The sequence below is a fragment of the Amia ocellicauda genome, chromosome 16, assembly GCF_036373705.1.
Source record: "Amia ocellicauda isolate fAmiCal2 chromosome 16, fAmiCal2.hap1, whole genome shotgun sequence".
NCBI classification, from domain to species: domain Eukaryota; kingdom Metazoa; phylum Chordata; class Actinopteri; order Amiiformes; family Amiidae; genus Amia; species Amia ocellicauda.
Window position 1 is genome coordinate 7,578,653 of NC_089865.1, and position 20,020 is coordinate 7,598,672.

The 20,020-nt window shown below is 33.1% G+C and overlaps 1 protein-coding gene across 1 annotated transcript in view; it reads right to left on the reverse strand.

The window, feature by feature from the left end:
* arhgap15 (Rho GTPase activating protein 15) overlaps window positions 1-20,020 on the reverse strand; it is a 168,325-nt gene that overhangs the window by 71,217 nt on the left and 77,088 nt on the right. Inside the window, exons 7-8 of the mRNA XM_066687728.1 lie at window positions 10,668-10,766; window positions 10,331-10,454 (exon numbers count right to left, since the gene is read on the reverse strand). Coding sequence (XP_066543825.1) covers window positions 10,331-10,454; window positions 10,668-10,766 — 223 coding nt within the window. The remainder of the gene's footprint in view (window positions 1-10,330; window positions 10,455-10,667; window positions 10,767-20,020) is intronic.

Consider the following 20,020-nt stretch of genomic DNA (forward strand, 5'->3'; position numbering starts at 1 on the left):
CTATAAAGATGCAACGTCTGTGTATACTTACAAAAATATATAATTGATAATGTAGTGTAAACATTAGACCTACATAACACTTCAAATACATTTGTTTTACAGCATGTGTGGCCTGTTGCTGCTATTGCCTCTTCCTTATTCTTGCAGTATAACCATTACTTTATCAACCAAAATACTCAAAAGAAGATTCAGATATGTCATTTTATATGACTGCACTTAATTGAATTTTAAGCAAAATGCTATTTAGCAATTTGGAGATAAAATAGAAGTCTCAGGTTGAATTTTGACAGGTGATCTTGAAAATGTCCTTTTGTCTGTGTTAGTGTCTCAGCTAGGTGTTGGTCTGTTACATAATATATATAGTTCCCAACCTGTTAAGTTGCACAGTGTATTTTGATTTTGTTCTTTAAAGCAGGAGTATATTTCAAATGAACACTCAGCACAGATATAATATCTTTTCTTCAGTTTCACATAGAAACTAAATTCAGACTTATAAATAATCAAGTAAAATATATACTGAATGTAGAAAATAGGATTGAAGGTCTTAGAAATATGCAGTTGTGCAGTTTAACTAATGACTTCTAAAACACCATTGTTCTATGAAACACACTTCTGTTTGTGAGTACAAATTACTCCAGATCAAAACAGCAATTCACAGGAATGTTACCTGGTAAGTTCATAAGGGGTTAATACCAATGTTGGCCATGTTTTCATTTAGAAACATCTTCTAGAAAAAGCAATACATGAAACTTGTACGTTTTTTTTTTTTAGTTTTTTGCCTGAGGATACTAGATTTTTGCTAGCACATTAAAATTAAATATTATAGATAAACATTCTAAAATCAATATCTTCAAACGCACTATAACTATACCAAACTTTAAATATTCAGATGTGTATGTGAAATATCAGTCATTAAAGTCAATAAGAAAAAATCGAAAATAAGAAATGGTACATGATGGATCAAAGAAATCTTATATTTTTCCTACTGTAATTCCTTAGAAGCTTGAGACTAATATCATCTAAGTTAAAAAATATTTTTTCACCACCTGCAAACAAGAGGCATGTGTTTGGAACTCTTTGCTTAAAGTGGTAATTTACTAAAGCTACACTCACACAGAAATTGTGGTATTAGAGCCATCACAGATGCCGCAATTCTTCTTCTTAAATCACTGCTTGCAAAGAGCGATATTGCAAGGTAAGTGTCTACATTTTGGTGCCATATCTCTATTTACACAGAATGTTGATACGCTTGTGTTTTTATTTTTTTCTAATATTCAATGCTGGAATATTTTTGGTCGAAGAGGATATTTAAAAAAAATATATATATCGGTATGTTTCTTAAATGTTTATTTGGGCTACTCTGTGTGTTTTATTGATCATTAGCAAACTGTTGTCTTTCCCAATGTCCAACTGCAATCAGAAAATGATGCACCCAAGAGACTTCACAGCTGGTTGCCCAAAGTACGTCTGGCATACAGAATCATTACAGGTATTTGAGGAGGGTGCTAAAAATTCCAAAAATAAAAGATGTCTGCCTATTGGAAGTACTTCAAAAATGCTTTGCCGTGTGTACGAAAGACTAGCTCATCTTTAATATTTTATGTGAAATTGATTATTTGTGATATAATTTGGTTGGGATTGCCTACTATTACCTTCAAGTATTTCTGCCACTTCTTATAAGAAGTAAAATGTGGTGCCTTTGCCAGGATTGCAGTTTACACAGAAAAAGCAACAGACATGGCAATTTGCTTCTGTGCAAACATGTCTGTATTAGCAAAAACTAGGGGGAAACAATCTTTCAATAATGGAATGTAATTGGAATAACTCAATTGTTTGGTCCCAGCTCTCTGATAACTGATGATTAGTGAATTAGAAAATGTGTGCATTGAAAGTTTCCACATTATTTTCTTTCACCTGTTCTAATATATGGGCTGTACACATACATAGTAGCCTTCAAATGTATTCATACACTTGTTGAAATGTAATTCAAGCTATACAATCAGTATTTTCCAATACAAACAAATTGTGTAACTGTCAAGAATGTATGTATCAATGGTATATCTACCAAAAATAGTTACATATATTTCCAAAAACCTATATAACACTATATTAGCTAAGAATTTTCAAAAATATGTAACAATGTGCTTTTATGAATCCCTGATTTAAAAGCAACTATAACATTTTTTTTCCAATAACGTATTTGTCTTTGATTTCAATTTACAAAGCCATGATCCTATGAGTTAAGCAATAATGAATTACCACAAGGGTACACGAGAGTGCTTTTAACGTATGTTGTAAGCATTGGCTTTTTTCAAGAACTATCAATTAAAGAGTTTCTGAACTGGACCAATGCGTATTGACAGTGCATGTCAGGTTAAAGTACTATTGATTGTTTCACATCATGTGTATGGCAAAACCAATTTATTTCAAGTGTCTCCACTTAGTTGAAATACATTTTAATAGTCTTTGGCCTTGTTTTAACACTTGAATCTATTCCCTAGCACAGCTTGTAATTAAAGGTAATCCTGTTGCTTTTTTTTTTTTTTTTTAACTTTCACTCTCTCTCTATACATATATATATATATATATATATATATATATATATATATATATATATATATATATGTGCATACATTTAAAGATAGCTTAAAGTATCTGTAATAATTTAATTGTATAAGTGAATTACACTAGTGGAATCTGACATGACTATCTTTATTTAGATCTGCTGATAAACAAAATAAAATCTAAATGGAGGGAATTTAAACCTCGGAAATCCCTTGGATTTGTAGGGTTGAAAAAATGAAGTATGAATTAATGCAGTTAAACTACTGTTTCTGAACCTTATTTCCTTTGTATCTGAGCATATCATTTCTAATAAGGAATACAACAGCATTAACTAGAGAGCACCACATTAAAAGATTATGGTGAAAAATTACTTCAGAGATAAGCACGCTCATAAATTATCCTAGTGACTTTTGTCATTATCCCATTAGTTTAAGACTTAAGTAACTCCAACTGACTGCATCGATGCTTTTAAAGTTTTTCATTTTAGATTTTCTTTGCTCCTGTCGAGTGCTAAGCATGTTGTAGGGAATATGAAATGGAAGATTAATCATTGTGACATAGAAAGTTATCCATGTTTATTTATGTCATTTGTCTGCACTAATCAAACTTGCAGCTCAAAAGCTACAAACAAAAATAATTTCGACCTGTTCTTTCTTTATTTGAATTGAAATACTTAAATACATTTTAACTCAAGTACACATATCTATGATACAAATTTCTTATGACAATGGAAGATTACCTTCCATGATACAGTCCATGCATAACCAAAGATCTCAACAGTTTGAATGAAAGGGAATTAATTAGGGATTCGAAGACTGCTGGGAGTCCAGGGGAGTAATTTAACTGTTACTTGTACATAAATGATGAGCCCCATTGCATCTTGGATAACTCTTCAAGACTTTACATCAAGTATTGGAATTGTGCTATTTATCTTTTAACAAAGGAAGTGAGAAATACATTATTGTTTATAATAAATAAATAAATCAGTCCCATTTTAACAGTCCAGCGTGTTTAAACAAGTTTTTATTTTGTTTGTGGATGGAATCGATGTATATTTATGTTACATACTTTTCCTGCTTAAACACTGACTGTACTATTAGATTAAATGTTTTTTTCAATTGACTTGTTATACTGTATTGAATGATATGTGGGGGTATTTTTGCATACTCCCCAGTGAATACGCTGAATATGAGATGTTCAAAGAAGTAAAGCAACCTTTTTTATTCATGAGGCTTTTGTTTAGTATCTAACACTGTATTCAAGCTGAGAATAATACCCCTACACATCCCTACTGTAACAAGGGTGTACTGTACTATTATTAAACACAAGTTGTTGCAATATATTTTGTTATTATTTGGTTTCGGGTATGTTAAATTGGCTGAAAATGATATGTATGTTTAAGATCCACCAACTAATTGAATTAGGTTGTCCTGAAGCCAACTTGTCTACACAGTTGTTGCAGGTTTTTTGTTAATACTTTCTGCCTGCATACAGTGTAACAATGTCATCAACATGTAGCCCAAATAATACAGGATCTGTCAGTCACCATAAATAATTTACTATAATAAGTAGAGTAAGCTCATCAGTATTGTTCACGTCCCTCATGGGTTGATGATGAAGAATACAACTAAGGAAAACAAAAGTCGATCATGAAAAGTTCATAATGTCTGCAGTGAAGGAGGTTCCATAAATCTGCAGTTCTGCCTAATATTTGTATGGTTGAAGGAAGCATGGCATAATACTCAGTGGCCATAGGAAAACAGGGTGTGATTTCACACCACACAACAATACTCTAACACACACAACTAAGTCAACAACGGATTTCCTACAGAGAAAAAATGATCCAAGGTCTACAATAGCCATTGCACGCCCTAACTCCTGACTTTGTGTGGCTGCTTTCTATGCGTGCTTTCCTTTTCAACAATGGCTGTCAGCAGATATATGTAACTCTTTTTACTCATTCTCTATTAACTTTAGGTCAAATATGGGCTATGGAGCTAAACCAATGACCGTGTTAATGCCTGTGTTCATGACAGGGCTAGCATTTTCCAGCACACATCTAAATGTAGCAGCTCGCAAAATCAGTTACAATATAGAAACCATGTCAACATATGAACTGCTACACTCCCAGTGAACAAACTACTTTATTTATCTCTGCTTTGTTTTGTATTATACATTTCTGTATGCCCACAAGAACATGTAAAAGGTAAAGTATTTAGACATCTGATTAGTTTACACAGAACCAAAACACTGCCTGAGGTTATACATTACAGCATGTTGACTTTAGTTATTAGTAAAAGAATTCCCATGATTCAGAAAGGCATTTGCTTTTGTTTTCAGTGTGTATAAACAGTCATGGTATGTTTCCCACAAGTCTGATGAACAACTGGCCTCTTTAAACATCAAAATTTTAGATCAAAACAGCAGTTAAGCCTATCAGGCTTTTAAGCAGATCCAAACCAGCTAAAAGAAATCTGTAATAAACACCTCCAATAAGCTCAAAATGAATAGAGCACAAGTATTTCACGGCAACTACAGTAAAACCAAAATGAGGTGTTCCAAATATGTGTATAAATAATAATAAATACAAGCTCTCTTAAATATTACTGGTATACGCAATTAAGCAATTTGTATTGGAAAGACGAGGAACTTGCTCCCTATATTTTCTATTTAATACAGATAGAAATGCCATTGCAATATTCAGAGCTGTGACGTTCACAACTATTGGGACAGTTCTTCTTATTTAATATTGCCTTTTTAAAACAAACAAATAGACAAACAAAAACATAGAAAATGCTGTATTGTATATATAGACTTACATACAGACAAATTGTTAGTATCGCGATTTTTAATTAAACTAGACGTGAAGATTTTTCCGACACATTCTGTTATTTTGTTTTTCCAAGGATGCCAAATGGTGTGAAGTTGCAAAAGTTTTCGGTTTTTTTCTGCTCAAGCAAACAAGTAAGTATCTTTTTAAGTATCTTTTAAGCAATAGAAGTCTCAAGGGGAGGGAAAGAAAGAAAATGATTAAGGTAAGTGTTTCAAAGCAAATATATCTCAAATGATGTGCAAATTATTTCAGTATTAAACATGACTGATGAAAAGGAGATAATCCATTAAAAGCATGACAGGTTTTGAAATGCCACGTTTCAATCAAGACAAAGACTCTGAGAAAAAGGCTGTTAAAGAGAGACCAGTTGAAACTGAGCAATCCACAGAGACAACTTGTGATTTGACTTTCTCTTGATGAAGCTCACCTCAAAGTAAATACTGGTTACAAAGCAATGCAGTCGGCAGCATTTACTGATCACAGTACCTATCTTTACACCACCGCTCTCCTGAGAGCTCTCTAAGTAAGCCCTTCCTAATCAATAACCATAGATAGGATTCTCCATTTTGCCAGCAATTGAAAATTAAAACTGGATAAAAAAGGATTGAGTACACTACAGAGAGCCTGTTCAGAGCAGTAACTCTCAGCGATGTTATTTGTTTCTGAATGTGTTCAACAAATGTATGATCATACAATTCTGATATGGAAAAAAATAAAATAAAACAAATTTAAGGGTAAACTTAAAAGATATATCTATATTTGAGGTCAAGAGAAACAAGTTTTCTGTTGTTGTACTGCCAGTGCTCAGGTAGCAAGTATGGTAGGGTCTGTGTATTGACACACACAGAAGAAAGAGAGCATCCAGATTCACTCCCATACAGTAACCCCATGCTATATGGATTGAACACACACACAAAAAAGGTTGATGAATAGGTTCCACTATGTTAAGAGTTTCATAAACCAAAATCATGCACCTGCAGTGTTCAACAACAGATCACTTGCTATTTGAAATGTTTAATGTAATGTTATTAATCTAAATTAATTAATTTGTCCATCAGTCTTTTCCTCTTCTTGGGAAAGACAATTTCCCTTAATTTCATTGGGGGAAAAAAAAACTAAAAAACTCAATGCCATTGTACAATATAACAGCAGAACTAAAAACATGTGGTGCTTATCTGTTTGACGTGATAAATGGGTTTTATAGGCTGCTTTTAATGTCTACAATATGAATTGCTCAAAATCCATTTTTCTTATTTAGCCATGGAAGTCACATGTATAATTTATCTCTCTGGATGAGACATTCTGAACATTTTATTTAAAGCTTACATGTTATAAGGTAAGATGTCCAATATTTATATTTTAAAGTTATGTAAAATAATATTTATGTTGGCTTCCATGGTCTAGGGTACATCTGCCACTTTGGATTATTCATATTACTTTGTGGGGGCAACTTGTTCCAGTACAAGATGAATGTAAAAGTAAATCAGAGTTTTTCTGCTATATTCCTTTGTCAAGTATGCATATATACATATACACACAGCTAGTGTGGACATTCAGGTTACTGCCTGGCTTCAAACGGCCGTCTCAGGCACACATCTGAGCACTTGATCGCCTCAAGTGAGTGAAAAAGCCACTACACAAAAAAACAGAAATAAATAGTAACAAATCAGCTGAAGAATAAACAAGCAATTAAGACACTTTATGTATCTGAGGTCAGTGCAATTTAAAAGACTCAAATAGCTAACATGTATGATTCATAAAAATGAAAGATTTTGCATCGAAAAAGGCACCAAGTACCAAGAAGAAATTATCTACACATTCATACTTTTAATAATAAAACCACAAAATCAGTTACTCTAAAAGTTGCTTATATAATTGGCAAGATGGATACGAATAATTAAGACTATCTTCCAATAGTACAAGAATAAAATCATGAAAAATAGCAAACAGGAAAAGAGTAACAGTGATTACTCTTAACGATGATGTAATATTGTGAAAGTTGACGATATATTTGCCAAGATATATATACGTATATATATAATATAGTGAAAACTGAAACTATTAGAAAGATGCACTGCTTGTTCTTTAGCACAGTCTTGAAAACATATCTCAGTAACAGGTACAATTAATTGGTGAGCTGCTGCCAAAGAGAGCAGTATAATAGTTAGGGATAACAAATGGGCCGAGGGAACAAATTGTAAACACAGAGACAATCAGAAGGTAAATGAAGATGTGCTTTGAATAATAATCAGCTTAATACACATAAGGTCTAGAAGAAGCAGTGAATGCATCTCGTCTGTCATTGCAAATGTAGAATCACAGTCTGATGGGAATGATATGAAAAGACTTTGAGAGGTCACACATTAAACCCATTCAGGTGATACATACGTCTCTTCTGGCGTGACTCAAAACTGCACGAATAAGCTTGCTAAGGAGGCTAGGAATTATTTTCTAAGCAATAAAGAGAGGTGGAATATTGTATATTATGTTAAGCATGATATTGCAACTAAATGTGCATCCCACACATTGTCCCCACATGGTTTGCTGTGTTCTTTAGGAATAATGGGGCTTGCTAATTTGATTCATAATGACTGCAGTAAACCAAACCTAAATGCCTGGCCATGACAGAAAACAAGAGCAGTCAAGAAAGAACCTCGAGACACTGTGGTTCACACGACTGAATCTTAATGTCATTAGAAAATGCAACTGTTATCATATATGTTGTTTAATGTGGAGAGTTTTATGTTAAAACACTTATAGTTTGTGATTGTGTACAATTGTGTGTGTGTGTGTGTGTGTGCTAGCAGTAGTACCATGAGCCTCACAGAGCTGATAAAAAATACTGGTCAACTGCCTTTGAACTTACATTTCAAATGTATATAGATAAAGGGTAGTACTGTAAAAAGAGTGCCTGTTATTTGATGGTATATAAAGAGAAATTAAAATGCCATGTGTTTTCAAACATGTTATATATTGATGCACTTATTTAATATGAAAAGCATTCGAAACAAAACCATCAAGTCAACACGTCTAAGATCGCCCATTACTGACTGATGAGAACAGGGGTTAAGATCAGTTATTTTCATTTTCTGTCTTTATATCATTTGTATTGTGTTGTCAAACAATATAAAACAAAAAAACGGGTATTACTCTGTAGACTATGGAAATAATGAAAAGAACATCAATCTCGACAACGCATTCGAAACTATGTCACAATCAAATTCCACTATTGAAGGTTCTACCATATGAGCAATCTGTGATTTCCCATGATCATCTACAGGTCATTTGTATCTCATCCAGAGAATGCTTCAAGACTTGCTTACTCCATATCATTAACCATCAAGGACAATAAACATAAATACATTAATAAATAGCTACTTGGTAAATATATAATAACATACAATAATAACAGCTACAAAGAATCCAAGTGTGTATGTACTACTTGGATATATTTGTAACAACTTTAAATAAGACATCTCATTTGTGTAGCATCCAAGTGCCAATTTATGCCAGTTTATATGCTTGAATTCCTTATCTAGATGTGCCATTAATGTTTTAATCTGCAGAATTTTTGGTTAACTGAGTTACGACATTCTGTATATTACTTTAATTTCAGCTAAGGGGATCCATAATTAAAACGCATATGATATGATTATAACACTAAAGTGTATCAAACAGCTCAGTATCCCTGGCATTTGTTTTAGTCACATATATATTGTTCTACTGGTACTGTAAGTGAAAATGCAGTTTAGTTTTAAAAAGTAAAGGTATCAGCTACAATTTGCTGTGTGTGTGTCTTATATGTCTATTAAATATATGTCTTAAAAATGTATGTGTATGTATCAGCAAACATTAATGACTGTTAAATCTGAAACAGCAAATATAATAGTATAATTATTATTTGCTATCATAGATGTAATATGTTTAAATGTTGTGTAAGAAGAAGCTCAGCTCAGTGTAAGTGTAAGTCAAGCACGATGAAGAGATAAATTAGAATGACCCTGTTTGAAATTATGAAAGCAACCTTATTTTTAAACAAGATATTTAAGCAGGTTTATTGTTAAGTGCATTGTTTAGAACTATATTAACTTGTACCCCATATTATATAGGAAAATGTTGACTTCAATTAATTTTTAGCAAAATGTGACATGATAATATGCTAATGAGTATTATGTCAGCATATGTCATGCAACAATTATGCAAATATCTGTCTATTATGTAAATCCATATGAAAATCTGAAAACCATTGACCCACAAATATGTTTGGAGGTTTTATTAGGTCTGGGTCAGCCCAATCTCTTCTGAGATCTTAGGGTGTATAAACAAAAATATAACAATGCCAATAATCAGAGATTATAATCAACATGCTGTCATGATTTTTCAGATTATTGGAGCATTGTATGATCAAGCAAACCATGCACAACATCTCTGAATACTTTTCCGTGACTATTTTTTGTCTTAATAATGAAACAATTACATTTTCTCAAAAACATGGATATTACACAGTAGTGTCAGTTTGTATATGTTTTGATTCTTCCATCATTATGGTGCTTCTAACATTATGTCTACGAGAACTGCAATTACACGCTTGTCCCATGGTCATGGCTGCAGGCACTGTGCCGACCTACCTGCCTCCCCATATAATAAATATAATGATTTTTGTAAACAAACTCTGGTTATAGAGCACTTTTGGTGTGCAGCTGACTTACCCATCTGCCACTAACTCCAGCCCAGGTGGATTGGTTTTGTATATTCAGAGCCAACAAGCATCTGAGACTAAATCCACCAAAACATTAACTCATGCTTTGCTCATATGAATTAGAGAGATCCTAGAAATGTGAGAGTGAGGTTGACCAGCTAAAACGCTCTGTAATTCAAGAAAATGTTGATCCAGAATAACTTGCACTTGAAATATACATAAACAACTCTTACTTAATGATCTTCTGTGCTCTGGCTTGGCTTCCTTGGCAACAGGAGATTCAGACCCACATCTATTCAAAAATTCTGTGCTGGAGGATTTCCGAACAACGCCGTGAAACGATTTGTGTCCCTTTGACTAGGAAACAAAAGCGTTAAAGTGGATTAATAAAACTTGACATTAGGGACAGAATACAAATCAATGGTTAATATGATATTTATTCCATAAAGTTGCAGTTTGATATACATTTATAAGAGTCTTGGAAAGGTGATTCAAATTTTATCTTCAACCTTAAATTTAAGTCAAATTAAAATCTGGGAATTATGCTAAACATCCTTCACACATACTTACCCCACGTTCAACTGCTTTGTGAATAGCTTCATACCATTTACATATTGTTGAAGAACTCTCCGCTTGGAGAAGAAATTCATTTCCGGTGTCAGTTGTTATCTGCAAACAAATTAAAAATAAAGTAATTATTTTTGTATTATTTTATATATATAATGCCATTAATGTACAACCAACTTAACTTAAAACTTGAAGCTAGGCCCACACAATTCTACTAATAATTGAGATGACTCAGTAGAAACACAAATGCTAAACAAATGCTAAGTTCGATAGGGACTCTAACCCTAGACTAGACCTAAATGCAACCCTAAATATAATGCTTAACTTCATATTATTATTATTTAGTTCTTAGCTGACACCCTTAAAATACCCTTAATAAACATTTTAACCATTACAAAAGTGCAGTAATAAAACAGTACAAAATACAATAAGCTTACATCAGAGAGAGAGAGAGATACTAATACGGTCACAGACTTTAATTTATGAACTAGGACTTTGATTACGGATTGCGATCGGGACTGGTAGCCGTGTGTGAGTCTTGTGCGTGTGATTTATTAGTTGGAGACAGGTTTCTGTTTGGGTTTTTGTATGTCTCTTGGATGTGACTCCTAAGCACTATATAATAAAGCTGCACTTCTTTCGACGTACCCTGCCTTTTGAATGCCTGGTTTCCTAGACCCTGCCTGTAACTAGCCCCCAGCACTGTGGTCTTCCCTCCACAGTGTGACATTCTTTACTTCAGAAATATGTATGTTTTACCCAGTTCTGAAATTGATTTGTTTGCAGTTGAAACATGGGAATAAATAACAGTTTGTCATTTTTATTATACAATAACAAGTTGCAGTTGGAAATTTCCATGCATCATGGGCAGAACTCTATGAAACTTGTGATTGGTTGCCACACATATGAATCAAACTTTGTCCTCTCTCAAATAAGTGTTATTACAACAGGATATAAATGATGCAACCCTCTTTCAGTGAGGTGCATCTCATTATTTACACAAAACTTCAATTTACATGTTTCAATTTACATGTTTTTTTGTGAACTATAAATAAATAACCATCACATTTACACAGCGATATTGTTTATTTCCATTCTTGCATAACCCTCCTCACCAATGAGCAATTATTTTCATAACTGCTAATACCAAATGAGCTTTCCTCATTCTACATACACTCATACATTTATATTCTTTAGGTAACATCTACTTTGAGGAGCAGTTGATTTTAGCAAGAAATGTACAAAATATTTTAATTTAGTCTTTGGTTTGTATCCCAGAGTCTTACTTCTCCAATGTTACATTGTCAGAAAGTCGCTAGAACTTAGTCAGCTGAAGGATCCTTAGAGTCGAGAGAGGAGGGCAACTGGGGACCACAGGAATGTGCTTTTTGTGTCCGTGCCACATCCACCTTCCAGAAGATGCTAAAGCACCATTGTTTCAATTCAGTATGCATTGTTTTAGGCCTCATACTATAAAAACTACCATGTCAAGTCAGGAATATAACTCACTCAGACAAAATTAAATTCCCAAGTGTGCAAAAAAAAATAAAAAATCAAGATAGATTAAACAGCTCTATTTTGCAGGAAAAACTCGGCATTCCTCCAAAAGGCAAATACTTTGAATGTCATATTTTCTGACCCAAGTTAAAAAAAAAAAAAAAAAATGTAAAATTGAATTAAAAGGTATATATTTCTCCAAATAGCAAATATTACATGCTCTTTGATATATAGCCTATAATGCAAAAAACTAAAAAAGTTATCAGACCATAGATGTAATTTCTATAACTTCAGCTATTTATGCATTTTATCATGTGAGGCTTGCTAAGGCCATAACATCAGTTATTTCCGCGTGAAAACACATCATTCACCTCACAGTGTACACTCAACAAAACACAATCTCCAATGTCAGATTTTCAAAAAAAAAAAACACAATTGGTAAAATATTTGTCATCTAAATATTGGACCTGTTGGTTTCATTTCAACTAAGCAATAAGAGCACTTGGCAATGGCAAATGGAATAACTGCAGCGTTAATAAAACTCTTTTGTAAATAGCGATATTAAGGTCAGTGTTGTCACATAACATTGACTTTAGAACGAGAAGGCCTACATTTATGAATAAAAAATAACTTCAGTGCAAATGATCATTATGACGTTATTAACACAACAAATGCACAATTTCCTGCAGTTAATAAGGTTACTTCAATGACAGCTATAATGGACCCTAAGATCTATTGTTAGTTTTAAGCCTTAAATTCATTTCTCATTATAAGGTTACTTCTCATATGAGGCTGCATACCTTGGTATTTAAACTGGATTAAAATGTATTGTAATCACCTCATTATCATAAATGTTTGCCTGCGAAAAGCTGTGTTATAATGATGGTGGAGTGAATTTCCACATTGTCCACTTTAACTCTTACTTTAAATTATATAATTATAGATATAAGCATTCGTAATTAATGGTCCTGTTCAATTCCTTTTTGCTTTTTAAATGTGCCCGTACCAATGGCAATACTCATTTTTTGTTTGTTTGTCTGCATAACTGCACCTATACTATAATGTGCAAGACTGCATCTCAAACAGGGGACAACTTTCTCTCCCAAAAAACTGTGTTTTCATTCCAGCCTTCTGCCAAATTGCAAATTGAAATAGAAGCAACAGATTTGATAATTTGACCAATTTAACCCATGTGAATGTAAAATATCCTATGTCTGTCATTTGTGTCCTTCAAGACCTTTCAATCTCCCAATAAATTGATTTTAAAGTCATTTTGAAACATTTTGAATTTTAGTTGTACAATGTTACAGAATCAAAGCTCAGTTCTGGGTATTTGTCTGAAATTGTTTTGTGAAAACACAAGAGAAGGTAGAATACACTATAGTTGCAGTAACATACATAGTGTTACATTATTAAGTCTTAAATCATATATTTACAATTTCAGAATTGGGAATCACAAGCATTCATAAATCACCTTTAGGAATATGATACAATCCCAAACCCTCAAGTCAAGGCACAGCTTTATGCAAATATACACATACTTACAATTTAAGACTCATACATCACAAGTCTCTATATTCATGTCTACTACAATACGTATATCAGAATGACCAACCATTAAGGGACAGACTATAATTTTTAGAGTTTGATGGCGAGTACATACATCTACCAACACGATAACCACTTGTCACAAAATGTGACGACAGTACGGCCAAATGCTTTCACGATCAAGAGCCAAAGGGCAGGCCTACACCATATGAAATTACTTAAATGCACTCTTCTCATATCCTACGATTGACAAAATACTTGTATGATAAAACATATCCATCGATCTGTTACCCATTTCTATTCATCGCTGCATGAAGGTCCCCCGAATACTGTGGACAGAGACGATGACACTGTATTGGCCAACACTGAATATAAAGAACAGATCTGAACTGGGACCCAGATCCCAGTGTTATGGTTTTACACCAGCTGAGCCATTCAGATCATTATATAGTGTTTTGTATCTTTTTGTTTTCCATTCATAACAAATAATAATATATAATTTAATTGTATTTTCATTGTTCCATATCACCTTCCAATCAGCCATGTCACCATCTGAGATCAAAATGATTTTGAATCACTTCACTATAAACTTTAACATCAGCCAGTATTTCAGATTTTGATGAAGCTAACAGGGTTATAATGGAAATTAATATTGCAATATTGCCTAGTAGTAAAATGCTGGGCGATCACTTTGAACAGCACCTTTGCTTGATTTATTTTTTTGACAGTAAAAAGATCAATAGTAAAATAAAAAAGAGTGATAGAAAAAGAGAAAAGAAAATCTAGAACTGCAGATTTAAAAAAAGGGTGTAGATCAAGTTGTCAACATCACAAATTTACATACGGACACTTTATTGCACACTTTGCCTTTTACAGTGACTCGTAATTCTGAAATTAAAAGCTATGATATGACAATTTATTTTTCTGTCTACTGAAGACATTAAAATAAGGCCTAATAGACACATCATATAGGTGGTGCATTAGGGAATAAATAAGCATACATCAGTTTTGTTATCATTTTCAATAACATTCCCTATACCAACATATTAAAGGAATAGAAACCCACCAGAATGTGAGAAGTCCTTTATTTTTAAGGCCAACACGCACTATAAGCAATATAAAACAAAGTAATTATAATTTAAATAAAAACAATAGTAATAATAGTAATAATAATAATAATAATAATAATAATAATACTGTGAGTGTGAGAAGTTGTAAACCACTACCCTGTTTTTTTCCCAACATACTGCTTAACCACAGAAAAATTGTGTTTGAAAGGCTGCTGCTGCTCTCTACAGTTTAAAAATGTCTCTCTCTTTTACTCACTCACACTCTCTCTTTCTTCTCTCTCTCTCTCTCTCTCTCTCTCTCTCTCTCTCTCTCTCTCTGTCTCTCTCTCTCTATCTTTGTCTGAAGAAATCAGCAAAACCCAGTCACTCTGCTCCAATCAGTGGCAGTGAAACACTTCCAACGGCTTTGGCTAGTAAATCCTACTTGAAGAGTGAATATTTCCCAATGTTCATATACTTCCTGCTTGATAAATGTGTCTTGGACAGGATTTCAAACCCATAATTGTACTTCAGACCATCAAATGTAAATACCACTGGGAAAAGGCATTAATTATCAAGAATTCAAGCTACTAAACGTACAGGAGGAACATTCTATGACCATAATCTTAATAAGTCTGTAGCTAATGATCTTTACAGAATAATTTATCCTTTCTAATACTATTTTTTTTTCTCTGTGGTGCTCCTTAAAACCTTTTGTTACTAGGATTCTGCAATGCTTTAATAAAATGACATTTGTTGTGCTTTCATTTCAAGGACCAAGTATTCAATGACAGCAACGGAGTCATAAAGAGTTCCTCATAGTCTGCAAAACAAAGTTAAAAAAGACAGGGAGTTCAAAGCACGACAATAATTGCATATACATTCAAACTATTTAGCAATATCCTCTAAAGCACTTCAAAGTCACCATAGGTAGGATCTCAGGAGACTGATGGTTGCTGCCAATCAACATACACACAAACACACACACTCCTGGAACAGTGTAGAAAAAAAACGGTTTTGATCCACTACAACTCCCTTGTTAGCTGTACTAAATGACTTCTACATTTAAGGTCCTAACCTGGTCCAGGTTTTGAATCAGCAACTGAAGGACAGATAGACAGATGGAAGCTGTGGACCATGTGACACACATATAACCCCCTCGGAAACATGTGGTCTTTTAAAAATGCATCTAACACCTAACCCCAGTCCAGAAACTGGTCTGATGTTGGTGCCACAAACACGAAGCCCAGAAACAGTCAACCCTACCCCTGTGTAAAACATATTAAAGTATTAAAAAATAAAATAAATCAAAATGTAAAAAGTTTAATTTCCAGCTTTCACTATCCTTTACCAAAACCAAAACCTTACAGCAATTTATATACAAAGTTTCCCTTGCATGTAACAGACCTTGCTTATTTAATTTCCAGATGTCATTAGTTGTTAAATAATTTCTTTGCGATAGCACATAAACATGGAGAATAGTTTTAGGCACAATTCATGTCGAAATGCATTTGTAATTCCTTATTTTCTTATTACATTTAAACGAGCATGTTTGTTCTGGAATGATGCTTTTCCTGGGGGTGCCCTTGCAAGCAATGATAATGGGGTTGCGGGAGTCCTGTGTAGTGGGTGTCACTTGAGAGTCAGCTTTGTTTAAACTGGCAATCATGAAACATTCTTGCGGCCTATCTGTAAAAATGTACATAATATGTATGGAGGTGACTTTTTATGTCTGCCCAGTACTTTACTGAAGATTTATATTTAGAACTTTTTTTATTTTTTTTAGCATTTCTGCTTACAGATATTAAACAAAAAGAAAGTTGGGGACACAGATGATTTGAATCGTTATATCATTATCGTGGAACCCAAAAAAAGACTCACTATAGTCAAATAATACAGGCCAAAATGCAAAAGTATTATTTTAAACTATTGTGTGTTACATATGCTAACATGAAATGAAATGAAAGAATTCATTATTGAAATAAAATATATACTTTACAATGTTGATTTAGATAACTGTACTGGAATTTATAATGATGATAAGATAATAACGGCTGATAAATCTGTAACAACCTATGATAATGGTGTTCTGCACTTTTTGTGAACACCGTTATATTGCTTGGCGCTACCATGCTTAAAAATGAACGGCCGGACAAACAATGACGATTTTGCTCAGTGCTTGGTAAAGTGAACAGCATTCTTCATTTATCCCAAGTACTTAAAGATTTGAAGATTAGTGAATTCCTGGAAATAAAAAATGCATGTATTAATGTAGTACTTTGCAAATAAGTACATCTGATATTGACATTTGAATTGAAATAGCTTTTCTACATATTGTTTACCACATTTAAAATAATAAATGTCAAACTGGATATGGTCATATGTGGTTTACAGTGCTGTACTATACATTGCAATGGTCTATCCATTAGAATTCATACCATACCAGATACTATACTATACTAAATAAATAAATAAATAAATACACATTCATAATTCAAAGTTTGATGAAAACATATGCTTTGAGATGTTATCAGAGGAAACAGCACGATGTATAATTGTGCTCGGTATACTCTTCCTTCCAGTTTGACAGCTTTTTGGGATCAAGGCACTAAACTAACTTCCTAAGGGGTCTCTTTCTTCTGTAATCAGACACCTCAAAACACCCTGCCTATGTCTCTAGCCACTAGGCTACAATGCATTATGAACTGGAGTACTCATACATGTAACATTAATGCTTAATTAGGATTATTAAGGGCAGAACAGATTTAGTTAAATGCTGTGTGATTTTAATATCAGTTTAGAAATTCTGTCTTTAGAAAATTTCAATTGACTTTTCTGCAGCACAGATTGGAGCAGTGACAGTAAATCTGGTGGTATTGTTAGAATTGTGGCATTCTGCTATTTGGCTTGATGCAACTCAATCTGTGACATGTTTGTGCATACTTGCTTTTGTGCTGTCTGGGTGACATATGGAAGTAAAAAATGTTGAAACCATTGAAATAGCATATATAGCACTTTCATATATTCATTAATTAAGACGTTTCCTTTTTTCATTTAAATTAAAGTCATTGCTCACTGGTAAGGCTTGTTTATTTAATACGTAAATTAATTTATTTTAATCTATCCATTGTCAATAAATGATGTTCATCTGAAAAGTGTAGATTTAAATACTATTTATTTTTCATAAAATTATATTGTTAATAAAAATCTGAGATTAAATTACATTTTATAGTTTATTTCCATCTACGTCTTTGTGCTTACAAATGGATATTTTCACAGCGCACCTGGTTAATATATTCAGTAGGAGCTATTCTTGATCATGTTTCTTTACAATACTTTATATGATTGGGATTTAATTATATAATACAATTGTAGTATTAGCTCTAACATATCTTGGATCAGGCACTCTTACTACTACTAGTTGTTATTATTATTTTGTATTCTTATCATCGCATAACGTGATAAGCACCAATATCAATTAACATGGCATCCGTCAGATGCATGGTCCTCTTAAGCTTTCCTTGTCTTCCTATGAATGTGACATATGTATAAATCATCTGTGTTCAGAGCTCCACTTTTCTGTAGTAATCAGTACTATTTAGTTGCACAATTGTGCCCAAGTCATGAAGAAAGCACCTTATAGAAAATACATGCAAATGGTGTGGGGTGCCAATACAAATTTCACACAAACTGAGAATTGCTTCCCTTCAGCTGATGCTCTTCCAGAAAGTGCAATGTATTTTAAAACACTTAAAAGCATTTATTATTGTAGCATGAGATCTGCCTTAGATAATTATTTTCCGCTCAAAATAGCCGTATTTGAACATCTTGTACAGATTTTGGCACAACTGTAACACACTTGTGTGTGGGTGGGAGTGTGTTAAAATCTGGAGGTTTCAGCTATGGTTCTTTAGTTATGATTTAGTCACCTTACAGTCAATTTTTTGAAGCACATGTAAAGAATTTCACATCCAGGCATAAATCGGAATCTATTCCTTCACTGGTCAATATATGTATTACATTATTGAGCACAGATTAATCACGTAGGTCAAGTCTTTTAAGTGAACATCTGTTGGGCAAATCTACACTGAAAGCTGCTTTAAAACCACAGTGTGCATTAATATACCTTCAGTTCTGTTGAGGATTCGGTAATAATGAAATAAAACAACATGTTTATGGGGAAGAAAAAACTAACTTTTACTGAAGATTTATGTTGAGAATTAAAATAAATGCATAGAGTAGTTTGAGCTTTTAAAATGTATGATAAAATGTACAGTACTTTAAAATACCATTAAAAAATATATTTTTGATGTATGTTTTCAGGTGTCAATATAGCACATGTTATTATTAGAGACAGTTAGTTTCTGTGTGTGAGGTACCCATGATGCAATATGATTCTCTCTCTACTCTTCAATACAACATTGGGAAAAAAAAAAGATGTATTTCTTAGAATACATATGAAAAATATTTGAGTGAATATCAATTGTCTGACTACCCAGCAAATTAGTCCATGTAGCCACTTCTACTCTAACACACATACTACTTTGTAATTAGAATTAAATTCCTCTTTTAATGATGCCAAAAGTGTTTGTCATTCTACAATAATTATGTGAGAAAGAAAAGGGAGGGAACAGAAAACACATATACACCATCAAATACAGTTATTCATTTTGAAAGAGGCATCGTCTAATATTTGCCAAATGGAAGTCTGTAATTTCTTCAGAAAATACAATTTTAGTAATTTTATTGGTTTTGATAACACCAATAGAATGAACAAGTGTAACAATGTCATTCTGCAAAGCTTGTTGCCAAACGCCGTGCATGTGACTTGTAATGCATATGTTTCGTATTTGTTGAAGGATGAAAAAAGAATAACACCTAATTTGTATCAAATTGAAGAACATGATAAGGAACTTATTAATCTGGTAGATGATTGAAAGGTGAAATCTACATGATTAAGTTGTTGATTTAAATAAATACTGATCACTGGCAAGACAGTTGCACAACACTGGGGCTAAATTAACACACATCCAAAAACATCTAAATACAAGCATATATACAGACACACAAATACACACACACACACACACACACACACACACACACACTTTGTATGGCCACCTCCAAAAAAAAAAAAAACTGTTTACAATTCATTCGAAATACATTTACAAAGTTTTACTTTACAAACATCAAAGCCCACTCAATTTGTTCTACACATTGCAGAACTCAATGGCGAATTGTACTGATGTGGTAAGATGTAGA